This window comes from Pristis pectinata, chromosome 6, assembly GCF_009764475.1.
Source record: "Pristis pectinata isolate sPriPec2 chromosome 6, sPriPec2.1.pri, whole genome shotgun sequence".
Taxonomy (NCBI): domain Eukaryota; kingdom Metazoa; phylum Chordata; class Chondrichthyes; order Rhinopristiformes; family Pristidae; genus Pristis; species Pristis pectinata.
The window spans coordinates 52,180,049-52,193,418 of NC_067410.1; the positions used below are offsets into that span (position 1 = coordinate 52,180,049).

Consider the following 13,370-nt stretch of genomic DNA (forward strand, 5'->3'; position numbering starts at 1 on the left):
CCTCCACAAAAATTGACAAAATTTCTTGATTCTTTTGCATTTTGCATTTACTTATTTTTTTTATTACATAAATTTCATAAGAGTGAATTTTTATTCCATATCTCAAATGTTTCAGGAGTGATTTGTAAATTCTGTAAGGGCAACTTTCAGTTCCCAAAGTGCTGTAACACAGGGTAAACTTTAGTTTGTGAGGTAGTGCGATCCTTCCACTGCTTGCACAGGGCTTCTGTGTGCTCTTGCTGCATGGATTCGCTATTCTCAATACCATTCTGAATGCTTCCTCTCGCTTTGAGTGGTCCCAGGATTCAGTGGGGATGTTGCATCTTTCAAGGAGACTTGGAGAACATCCTTTAATCTTTCCTCTATCTGCCTGGAAATCTTTTCCCATGACAGAGATTGGAATAGATTGCTGTCGGGCATGTGACTGATGTGGCCTGCCTAATGTTGCCAATAGAGTGTAATTAGGGCCTCAGTGCTGGAGACTGGGGAGGACACTGATTCTGGTTCACATTTCCTTCCAGTGAATTTGGAGGATTTTGCAGAGACAGTGTGTCAGTCAGCATCTTCAGTATCTTGAGGTGCCCGCTATAGGTTATCCATGTTTAAGGAACATATCGAGCCATAGAGTCGTGCAGCATGGAAAAAGGCCATTCAGCCCAGCTCGTCCATGCCGACCAAGGTGTCTATCTGAGCTAGTCCCTTTTGCCTGTGTTTGGCCCATATCTCTCTAAACCTTTTCTATGTCTTTCTACCTGTTCAAATGTCTTTTAAACGTTGTAACTGTATTTGCCGCTACCACTTCCTCTGGCAATTCATTCCATATATCCACCACCGTCTGTGTGAATATGTTGCCCCTCAGATCCATTTTAAATATTTCCCCTCTCACCTTAAACCAATGCCCTCTAGTTTTAGACTCTCCTACCCTAGGAAAAAGACAATGACCAGATTAGGTCGCTAATCTACGCCCCTCATGATTTTATATATAGGATATACCAGGTGCATAATAAGTATATATGGCTCAGGGATTACTGTTGCCCAGTAGACCAGAAGTGTTGTACCAAGTTTGAGTTGTTGATCTTCAAAAACCTTTTTCCTCAGATGGCCAAAGGCTGTACTGGTACATTGAAGGTGATGGTTAATTTCAATGGTGATGCCTTTCTTTGCTGAGAGATGGCTCCAAGATATGAGAAGTTGTCTACATTTTTCAGTCTCTCACTGTGAACCTTAATTGTTGGTGCAACAGGGTCCTTCTCTTGACACAATGCTTGGAGGATGGTTTGGTCATGGGCAACACCCTCTTTTAGCAGAAAGACAAACACAAGTTGTTGTGGCAACACCCCAGTACAGGTGCTGGCACCTATTAGAATGTGCCTTTGTCTGGCCAGGGACTGCACAATTGTCTGCAACACCGCACCAGGACTACTAACCATGACTGCTAAACTGACCACTGCCTAATCAGCTCCATTACCTCCATCTACCAGCTCCCCAAACACCAGTGTGAACTGAAATGTTGCTGCAAAATAATCATTGTCAAATATCTCAAGAATGTCACAAGCTGTTCTGAGGAAGAGGGTTTTATGAAGACTTTGAGACAGCGCCTCACAGGCAATTAGGATTGAAGTGCTGTGTGACCTGTTCCTGCTCCTAATTTGTACATCAGTATGCGGATCCTTTACTTACAGTGACTGGACCCTTTGCTGTCAATTCGTTCTGCACAGTGCTTCTGTCACTCTGTGTCCTTTAGTCAGAGTGAACATCTCATTCCATGAATATGAATCACAGTGGGTATTTCAATCTGGACCCTCTTCTGTCAATCTCATTAGTCATAGTACGTCTGTCACTTTGGTCCAGCACCAAATCTCTCTCTAAATTACTCCTACATGCTTCAATATTTGTCCTGACATAAGTGTGAAAACTTAGCACTGACTTCTCAGTGCTTTTGCCGACACAACATGCTGAATTGTTGTCTTGGTCTCTGAGTGAGACATCAGTTATAATTTCATATAGTTCCTGGCAGTGCAATCAAAAACAAGCATTCTCTTACACCTTGCCTGGTGCAGATTTGAATTACCTCAATCACCAAGGCTCACATTCAGTATTCTGTATGAAAATTGCTAATGATCGCCATGATGCTTGTGTCCCAGTCAGTGTTTACTGTGGGGAATATCTGAAGCAGGAGTTGCTGTCTCAATATATTTGAAAATTATTAACATCAACTTTAACGGCATGTTGCTTTAGTCAATTCAGCCTGCTTCGGCCCACAGGGGGCCATTGTCTCTGTGAATAATCACTTAGAAACCCCCAATTAAGCAGTGTCATTCTAGCATGTAGTTGGAAGTCTTCACCAGGGAGCTAAGAAAAGTGCTAAAGATATGCCTATGTTACATAAAAAGTGCAGAGATGTTAATACATTCATTAATTATCTAATGAAACATTTAGTAGATAAAGCACTGCATTAAGTTGATGAAGGAATCTCATTATTGCAAATATTTTTACTCAACTGTGAAAAAGGAAGGAAATAGTGTCATTGGTGGAAATATCAAAGGGGTGCTTAACATTACGGTAGAAAAAGTATGGTTGTGAAAACAACACTGCATGAACAGTGTAATTCTGCTTCAATTCTTGATGTTGAATTAGGTTCTATTAGTAAATGATTGTACGTGAATTGTGTTTGGTGCAAAGAGTGAACTACAGTACACTCCATTATTTCTGCAGTTCTTTTGATTTTCATTTATCAGATGGTCTCTTTTATGTCTATAATGTAGGCTTGGCTTGAATGGTAACACCATAGAACTGTAAAAGGCCATTTGGCCCATCAAATCCATGCTGGTTGTCCATAGAACAATGCATTCAGTCTTATACCCCTTCTCTATCCCCTTAGCCCTGCAAACTTATTTCCCTCAGGAGACAATCCACTTTGCTCTTGTAATCATTGACTGCCTTCCTCCCCTCCTCCTTTCTTCTCTACCTCCTTCTCTTTACCTGTTATATAGTAGTTGACTAGTGGGCACTGAACTATAGATTCAGTAGCTGTGAGGTCCAAGTTTACTGTCACATGTGTAGTCAGCAAACTAAATATAATAAATCTGTCAATTTGTCAAAAAAAACAAAATGCTCTCTAATAATTTTCAGGGAAATGCAGCTGCCGCCTCTATCTACCAGATCTAAGGGCATAAGAAGCAGGAGCGGGAGATGGCCAATTGCTCCCTCAAGCCTGCTGTGCCATCCAGTGTGACCTTGGCCTCACTCCACTTCCTGCCTGTTCCCTACAACCCTTGACTCCAATGTAGCTTAAAAATCTGCCGATCTTAGCCTTGAGTAGATCCAATGACCAGCCTCTCTGGGGCAGAGAATTCTAAGAGTCATAAGCCTCTGAGAGCAGTTCCTCAGTTTCATTGAATTTTCCATATTTAGGTAAACTGCACTCCCTGTGCCCCTCTCCCTCTCCTTCTGGTTCCCCCTCCCAGCCCTCCATCACCGAGTTTCATTCCCGTCCTCCACCTGCTTCCATCTGCCCAGACCACACCTACTGAGTCTCCTATCCCCTCCCCCATCTGGTTTCATCTCTCCCTTATCTGGTTCCACTTATCACCTTCCACATAAGATTCCAGCATCTGCAGCCTCTTGTTTCCATTTGTCACCTTCCAGCCTCTGTCTCCACCTCCCTCCTCCCCTCCCCTTTCCTGGTTCCATCTGCCCATCATCTCCCTCTTCACCTGGTTCTATTTATTACCTACCAGTCCCTGCCTCGCCCCTCCCTCTCACATTTATAGAGGCTATTTCCCCTCTACATTTTCAATCCTGATGAAGGGTTTTGACCCAAAATGTCAACCATCCCTCTACGTCCATAGATGCTGCCTGACCCCCTGTTCCTCCAGCAGTTTGTTTGTTGCTCCAGATTCCAGCATCTGCAGTCTGTTGTGGCCCCCTCTTCATACTGTTAAACGGGTCACTCCTAGTTCTAGATCTGCCCACCAGAAGAATCACTTTCAGAATCCATTGTCTATCCCCCTCCAAATCCTGCATTTCAATAAGGTCACTTCTCATTCTCCAGCCCAACTGTGACACTTGATGCCCTCATGCATGACTGGAATAAAAACTTAAACAATGAAGCAAATCATTTATTTCTACTATGTTCCTAGCCAGGTTTGTTTCAAATGTTCCAAATGTGATCTTGTCACAGATAAATATGACTGAAGTATCTTCTTTTACCTACTATGTTTGATCAGTTTGGTAGCTGCACATTGGCAATTAGCTACACTAAAGTTGGCTTTTGAATCATTAGCTTGATGGTTTATATAGAAACACAGACATGGTGAATATGTCGGTGGACTGCAAATAAAACCCACTGCAGGCACAGGTTTAATTGTGAATGTACTGGGAGTTTTGGTTGGTGCATTGCTGGTTATATCAAGGATGTCATGATGATCTTTTGGTGGTTATAATAGATGTGTTGGTTATATGGTGGATATATTGATAATATACTGGATATCTTGGTTATTTTATGCAATCTTTGGTGATTACACATGGGTATATTAGTGATTTTATGGTGAATATATCGGTGATTATAAACTGCATGTGTCTGTAATTATATGGTGTGTGTGTGTCAGTGATTGTATGGTGGGTGTGTCAGTGATTATGTGGTGGGTGTGTCAGTGATTATAAAGTGGGTGTGTTGGTGATTGTATGGTGGTGCGTCAGAAATTATATAATGGGTGTGTCAGTGAGTATATGGTGGGTGTGTCAGTGATCGTATAGTAGGTGTGTCGGTGATCAAATGGTGAGTGTGTCAGTGATTGTATGGTGTGTGTGTCGGTGAGTATATGGTGGGTGTGTTGGTGATCATATGGTAGGTGTGTTGCTGATCATATGGTGAGTTTGTCAGTGATCATGTGGTGCATGTATTGGTGATTGTATGATGGGTGTGTCGGTGATTGTATGGTGGGTATGTCAGTGATTGTATGGTGGTGTGTCGGTGATTATATGGTGTTGTTTCAGTGATCAGATGGTGGATATGACAGTGATTTAAACGTTGGGGACATGATGTTTATACGTGGGTGCATTGTTTAGTGATCCCTGCTTCTATTGGTGATAATATTTGAGGTGTCTTGGTGATTACATTGCAGATGTCAGTCATTCAGCTTTTCCTGCTGGGTTTTGGCTTTGACACTGTGTGTATCGTCGGTCGAAAATGGCACCCTTCTGCTCACAAGCCTCTGCATTCACTGTGTCTTACTATTTTTCCCGTGTGCATGTAACTTTGAAATTAATTTGTATTGTTGTTAAAATTAATCATGAGACAGAGTAGTTTTAGAGTCCTCTACAAGGAACTCTGATCTTCTATGTCAGACTTGCTTGATTGAGTCTAATATAACATTCTTACACAGTTCTTCATAAATATGCAGTTATTTTTTATGAAGTGCTGGTTCATTGAATCAAATCACTGCACCTTCAAAAGCCCTCTCCTATTAGAATCTAGCTAAATTAAAACCATTTATTGAAAAGCTTTCATTTTTTACATGATACTAATGCATTTCATATGCATATTTAGTAATTTCAAACTCACTATTTTCCACAAATTAAACACTCACTGAGCGACCCTCAGTGTGCATTCACTGAGAGACCCTCCTCCCCTTTGCACTCCCCATCCCCATTCTCACCACACAAAAGAAACAACAACGTACTCTCAATGGAGCAACCCGATCTACAACAGAGGCAAGCTGACAAGCACACTTCAGGGAAATCTGATGCACTCTCACTTATGGAACCCCAGCATGTACACCAAGGAAATACCATAGTGAGGGCAGGTCATATGTTTATCCTGAGAGAACCTGATACACTAACATTGTGGGTGCATACACACACATACACACACAGACACAGACACACACTCACACTGACTCACACACAGCCACACACATGCATTGTTCTCACATATTGACTCACACAGACTCAGATGGACTCTCACACACACACACACACACACACACACACACACACACACAGTCACACACACACTCACTAAGACACTCACTCAGTCATTAATACATTCACTCCAGCACCCTTTCACTAAGGAAACCCACCATAACATTCAGGAGTTTGCAAGCACATGCTAATCTGCACAAATCTCCAACCAATACCAAATAACCCTGCATCCACATCAGTTGTTCCTAATTATTGCAGTTAGATTTTGATGCCATGAAGGAGCAGGCCATAACAAAAGAATAATATCAGTCTTCCAACACTCAAAAAAGGGGGATTTAGCAGTGTTTAATTCACATGTATGAGCATTACACATTAAGGTTGGGCATAATCCATGCATTGGTACATTACCAAATCATAAGAACAGAAAACACGTGTTCCAACATAAGTACGAATAAGAGTAAAGTGGACATATCTTTGTAATTTCAAATGGTACAATAGTGAGTTGCCATGTCAACACCAGAATAAGCCCATGTGTGGGCATTTACAACTATTCCAGCCGCAATGTGCTGACTATCCTGTGAAGGGCAGCTTTTTTGAAAGTAATCAGTTTAAACATTTAGGATGGAGTGTGAATCAGTGACCAACAGAAAAAGGAATTTGGTGTGGTTTATGACCATGGTGATTCTGAGAAAGACTGATTACAAGGCAAAGTTGAGTGAGGGAGGATTGACAGGATTGAATACCGTACCAGAAGATGCAGCCACCCCCAGGGAAGAGCATCTTATCTGTAGAACCATTGCCATATTGAATGTTGGCTACTGGTTGAGGACACACTAATCTGAAGCCTTACTTTTTATTTATTCTTATATTTTTTTTAGGAGCGAGACGTTTTATACTTTGATGCAAAAGCAGGAACATCTGATGTAAGTCCAGAAGTTGAATATTCGTTGCATGTTTGACATTCAACTTTCGGCTGTTATCTCTCTGTCTTTGGTGTTGTAAGAGGTCTTGTCTCAGTGTGGTGTGGGAATCAGAGAATCAAAGAGAAGGGCAATTGACTGATTTCTTGATAGGGGCTGATAGCTACATGGGGCAAGGTAACTCCATAGACAGAATCAACTGATCACCATTGTAGCTCTCCTTCCCCACTCTACCCTCCTGTACTGCTCACCCTTCCAATGAGTGGCCACCCACACAGGCCATGAAGATTTAATTCCTCCTGTGCTGAGTTGCACTCCTCTGCTGCAGGGCCAAACTTACTGGCCATAGTGCTTCTGAATCTAGAAGAAGGAAATCTGGCAGGATGGCCATGCCTGGTAGTACCCAGTAATAGCTTCTGGGACCATGTGAGTGAGTGCCCGCCATAACTAAATGGGCTTCCCACAAGCACAGGTGAGGATCTCAGCACCTGGTTAAGTATCAGAATGTTGCTGTTGTCTGTCGATCTGTGTCCGAGTGAAGGGCAAGGACTGGGAAAGATGCGCTGAATGAATGCGCATTTGAAACGCTGAATCTCGGCTCCTGCATGGACAGTCCATCCAACACAAGTCATCCAACATATGAAACATGGTAGAATGAGGCAGCAAGAGTATCAGATACAAAGATATCAGAAAGGAGGCCTGGAAGACCAGGAGGTTGACTGAGCCGGTCCTATGCTGAGTGTGATTTGTGTTCACCTTCACACCAACCACCCACTCTTACACAACCTCCTGAGGGAGGAAAGAGGAAGAGACCAACTCGGAAAATCCAGGGTTTCCTGTCCAATCTCCACAGACGATCGTATGCCCAGAGATGTGCAGGCGTATTGCATATGGTATTTGTCGCTTTCATGCTGTGTGTTTATGTTGTTTGCTGTGTATGTGACAGTGTCCCTATAATTAAATTCCCACACCATTTCTCAACATAGCGAATGTTTGCCAAATGCCTTGTGATCCAGAAACTTGAACGATGTGTCGTTTTCCAATGAAAAATCTCGAATGTCACTCTGAAACAAGTGCTGTTTGAAATCATTTTATTTAATGTGCATTTCTGTGCTAATAAAGGTAAGTGGTAGAACACTGCCAGTTCTGGAACACCAAGCTGTCTCTGGTCAGGTACTGAGGGTCATAGAAACAGGCCCTATGACCCAACTCGTCCATGCTGACCAAGTTGTTTACCTGAGCTAGTACCACTTGCCTGGTTTGGCCCATATCCCTCTAAACCTTTCCTATCCATGTACCTGTCCCAGTGCCTTATAGAGTGGTGCATGTGCAGCAAAAAGCTCCCAAAGCTGCAGCCCCAGACTCTCCACTGCCCCATGAGGCTGCTGTTTTGGTATCACTGAGCACTGAGTTGTGTGATTGGGCTCATGCACACTGAGAACTTGACATTGGCAACAAAGTCATTTCACATCATCCTGAAGGGCCCCAGGCAGACCAATCAGCCAGCTCCTCTTGTAATCTACTTCTCCGTAGGTTAAGGAAACATGTTGCCACTGTGTAAAAGGTAAATTCCAGAGCAGCACTGGCAGCTGGCATTCAAGTAGTTCGCTGTGAAGGAATGTCCAAGGAGTCACTGGTCAGCAGATCATCTGGCACTGTAAGTGTTGCCCTGATTGTTGATGGCATCATTGCGATAGTTGAGGTATGTAGGTCATGACTGTGTCATCCCGGTCCAGCAGGCCACTGTGGTCTATCTCCCGACCACATGGATACTGTTCCCCTTCTCACCCATCAGAATGTCCAATGGATGGGAGTTATACTGACTGCTGGTTGCCAGATTCAGATCCTAGTCAGCGCTTACAGCTGATCTCAGCCAGGTTGTCATATCTGACCCCCAGGATGGGGAGATTAACCATGGTTACTGCAGCTTCTTGCTATCCAGGGGCACTGCTGAGTGTGAAGAGGTAGAGATTAAGTGAGGGCAAGTGAAGCACAACGATATATCTATGTTACATCTTTAACAATATAAATGTGCTGTGGTGTTTCTCTGAAGTGCTTTCAAACTAAACATGACACTAAAGAGATACCAGGGCAGAGAAAAGGAATAGACTTCAAGGAGCATATTAAAGGGAAAAAGAGGGGTAGGAAAGGAACTCTGAAGTTTAAGACTTAGATAAACAGAGATATTGTCACCAGTGAAAGAATGACGAAAATTGTCATAGAGTCATAGAAAAGCCTGAGAATATCTTTGAGCAAGTGTATGTGTTATAGTCATAGAACCATACAGAAAGGAAACAGACCCTACGGACCACTGTTTTCATGCTACTGATCAACCATCTATTTACTCTAATCCTACTTTAATCCCATTTTTCTATTCTCATTAACTCCCTCCAGATCCTATCACTCACCTACACACTAGGGACAATTTACAGTGACAAATTAACCCAGCAACCCATATGTCTTTGGGATGTGGGAAAAAACTGGAGCACCCAGATGAAGTTCACATGGTCACAGGAAAATGTGCAAACTCCACCCAGACAGTACCAAGGTCAGAATTGAACCCGGGTCTTTGGCGTTGTGAGGCAGCAGCTTTACCAGCTGTGCCACCCTACATTGTGAATGCACAAGAAGCCAGAATCAGAGACTCTCGGGGGTTGTAGGGTTGAAGAAGATCACAGGGCTAGTGAGGGATGAGGCCATAAACAAACAAACAGCCTTCTGGTATATATTATTCAAATCAGGCACAAGGATGGACGAGGTAGTGGGAGGCCTGTAGAATGCCATCACATTAGCATGAGCAAACTGGGGCTATGGCTGCTATGGTCAATAGATTTGAGCTGTGAACAAGCTACTTGGGTTTGAGGTAATTTATCAACCCCTACCCTTTCACTCCTCCATCTCCTACCACTAGCATTGCAGACTTTACAAAACATTCCTTTACTGAGAACTTGACCAATTTATCACTCAGTAACTTTTTATAATAGAATTCTTGTTGCAGGTCATAAGGGATGGTGTACCATTGTTCTGATAGGTAGTGAGTAGGAGGAGTTATTGATTAAAAAGCCATAATGATATGGGTTAACCTAAATACACTACAGTTCATTTTTCATGGCAGGCAACAGTGACAACTCAGGCTCAATATTCCTCAAAGTCCTTCATGTTTTCAAGTACTGCTGTCCACTGGGAGTTGACCCATGCTCCAGAAATAACAACATTAAAGCTCCCAGCTATTAAGAATCCAAATGTAGGTAATAATCTGGATATTTGTAAGGTGGAAGGTCAAATGAATTCAGAATTAAGGGCAAGGTAAAAATCATTCTAGGCAAGAACCTGGGTATAGACCCAAACCCTCAGCTTCTGCACATTACTGCCAGCCTAACCTTGCTGTATCTGGTTTACTCTTGGACTGAGCACTTCAAGATGTTGCTCATAAGGTTCACTCAAGGTGGTAGGCTGAAAAGTCACTGTCTCCCCTCCAATCCAGAGAATTCTTTGATGTTTGACCATGCTGACCACTTCAGCATTTTCTGCTTTGAATTATTGACCTTTTTTTGATGTGATCTTCAGCTGTCTATTTGACATGGTGAAGTCTTATTTCTGTATGTTGGGTGCTGTGTTAGTAGTATGATCCAATCCAGCATGTTCATACCCTGACCCCTTCTAAATGGCAGGCTTCAACAATGAGATCAAAAGCTTGTCATTTGTGCCTCAAGAAGGTGGTTCTCTCAATTCTGAGCCAAAAGGTTGTTGGTTGAAGCTGCACTCCAGAGAGTTGTGTGTTTATATGAGAAAGAGCTATGCCCTCTAAGCTGCTGCCTTCTGAATGAAGTATTCAGCCCAGGCCAGCCTCGTCTCTCAAATATAAAATGTCCCATTGAACCATTTCAAAGTATTTCATGTGCTGACCAGTATATATCCCTCAGCCACTGATCAGATTGTTGGTCATAAACATTTCTGTTTGTGGGGCATTAGCTGGTGTATCTCCAAAAGTGACTGCATTTAAAACTTACTTTGTTGACTAGAAAATCCTGCTGTTACTAAATATGCAAAAGTCTTGAACCTTCCTAGACTCCTGCCCCCATCCAACCTTTTAATCCTTTGCTTCAGGGAAGGCACATTAATACAGCAGTCAAAGCAGTCTGTTCACAGGCTACCGCTATAAATTCTTCAGGGCAGAAGGCCGAAGTCACCACATGACATCGATTGGACGTAGCCCAGTGTGTGGGCAATATAAGCTATAGGCCATAATTCTATGAAAACAAGAGATCTGAGGACATATGTGCATAGTTGACTAAAAGTGGCAAGGTGGACTCAGAAAGTGGATAAAAAAAAGCAGACAGGATCCTGGGCTTTATCAATGGAGCCACAGAGTACAAGAACAAAGAAGTCACAATAAGTCTTCGCTGGAGAGTTGTGCCCAGTTCTGGGAGCCACACTTCAGGAAAGAGAACATGGAACATAGAACAATACAGCACTGGACAGGCCATTTGGTCCACAGTGTTGTGCCGATCCTGATGCTGATTTATACAAATGTCCTCCTCCTGTGTATCATCCATATCCCTCCATTCCCTTCATATTCATGTGTCTATCTAAAAGCCTCTTAAACTCCACCAAACTGCCTGCAACATACTACCCCTGGCAACCTATTCCAGGCACCTACCACTCTGTATATAAAAAACTTGCCCCTCGTGTCACCTTTAAACTTCCCCCCCAACCTGAAAACTATAGAACCATAGAACAATACGGCACAATACAGGCCCTTCGGCCCACCATGTTGTGCCGCCCTTCAAACCACACCTAAGACTATCTATAACCCCTTCCTCCCACATATCCCTCTAACTTAAATTCCTCCATATGCTTATCTAACAGTCTCTTGAACTTGTCCAATGTAGCCTCCACCACCACCCCAGGCAGTGTATTCCATGCACCAACCACTCTCTGGGTGAAAAACCTCCCCCTGACATCACCCTTGAACTTCCCACCCAATACCTTAAAGCCATGTCCTCTTGTTTTGAGCATTGGTGCCCTGGGAAAGAGGCGCTGGCTGTCCACTCTATCTATTCTTCTCAATATCTTGTATACCCCTATCATGTCTCCCCTCATCCTCCTTCTCTCCAGTGAGAACAGCCCTAGCTCCTTTAGTCTCTCCTCATAATCCATACTCTCTAATCCAGGCAGCATCCTGGTAAACCTCCTCTGCACCCTTTCCAACATCTCCACATCCTTCCTATAATGAGGCGACCAGAACTGGACACAGTACTCTAAGTGTGGCCTAACCAGAGTTTTGTAAAGCTGAATTATCACTTCGCGGCTCTTAAACCCGATCCCACGACTTATGAAAGCTAACATCCCATAAACTTTCTTAACTACCCTATCCACCTGCGAGGCAACTTTCAGTGATCTGTGGATATGAACCCCCAGATCCCTGTGCTCCCCGACACTGCCTTGTACTCCGCCTTGGAGTTTGTCCTTCCAAAGTGTACCACCTCACACTTCTCCGGATTGAACTCCATCTGCCACTTGTCAGCCCAGCTCTGCATCCTATCAATATCCCTCTGCAAGCTTCTACAGCCCTCCACACTATCCACAACACCACTGATCTTTGTGCCGTCTGCAAATTTGCTAACCCAGCCTTCTACCCCCTCATCTAAGTCATTGATAAATATCACAAAAAGTGGAGGTCCCAGAATCAATCCCTGCGAGACACCACTAGTCACAGCCCTCCAATCCGAATGCACTCCCTCCACCACAACCCTCTGCTTTCTACAAGCAAACCAATTTTGAATCAACACGGCCAAGCTTCCCCGGATCCCTTGGCCTCTGACCTTCTGAAGAAGCCTACCACGCAGAACCTTGTCAAACGCCTTACTAAAATCCATGTATACCATATCCACTGCACTACCCTCATCAGTCTTCCTGGTCACCTCCTCCTATGTCCTCTTGTGTTTGACATCTCTACCCTGGGGAAAATATTCTGATTGTCTACCCTATCTATACCTCTGATAATTTTAAAAACGTCTATCAGGTCTCCCCTCAGCCTCCGATGATCTAGAGAGAACAACCCAAGTTTATTCAACCTTTCCTTATAGCTCATACCCTCTCATCCAGGCAGCATCCTGCTAACCCTCTTCTGCACCCTCTCCACAGTCTCCACATCCTTCCTATAATGGGGCAACCAGAAATACACGCAATACTCCCAAGTATGGACTGACTAAAATTTTATATCGCTGCAGCATGACTTCCTTACTCTTATACTCAACACTCCTACCAATGAAGGCAAACATGCCAAACACCTTCTTTACCACCTTATTCACTTGCTTGGCCATTTTCGGTGAACCATGGTCCTGGACCCCAAGATCCCTCTGTACCTCAATGCTATTAAGGGGTCTGCAATTAACTCTATACTTTCTCCTTTCATTTGACCTCCCAAAGTGCAACACCTCACACTTACCCAGATTAAACTCCATCTGCCACTTCTCTGCTCTTATCAGTAACTGATCTATATCCCGCTGTATTCTTTGATAG

At 43.4% G+C, this 13,370-nt stretch overlaps 1 protein-coding gene across 4 annotated transcripts in view; it reads left to right on the top strand.

Annotated features, from left to right (window-relative positions):
* Positions 1-13,370, top strand: part of cacna2d2a (calcium channel, voltage-dependent, alpha 2/delta subunit 2a) — a 602,032-nt gene that overhangs the window by 329,440 nt on the left and 259,222 nt on the right. For 3 of the 4 annotated variants that reach the window (XM_052017908.1, XM_052017909.1, XM_052017911.1), the window contains one exon: positions 6,804-6,848. The exons of the other annotated variant lie outside the window; for it this stretch is intronic. In XM_052017908.1, the coding sequence (XP_051873868.1) occupies positions 6,804-6,848 (45 nt within the window). The remainder of the gene's footprint in view (positions 1-6,803; positions 6,849-13,370) is intronic. 4 annotated transcript variants of the gene reach the window in all.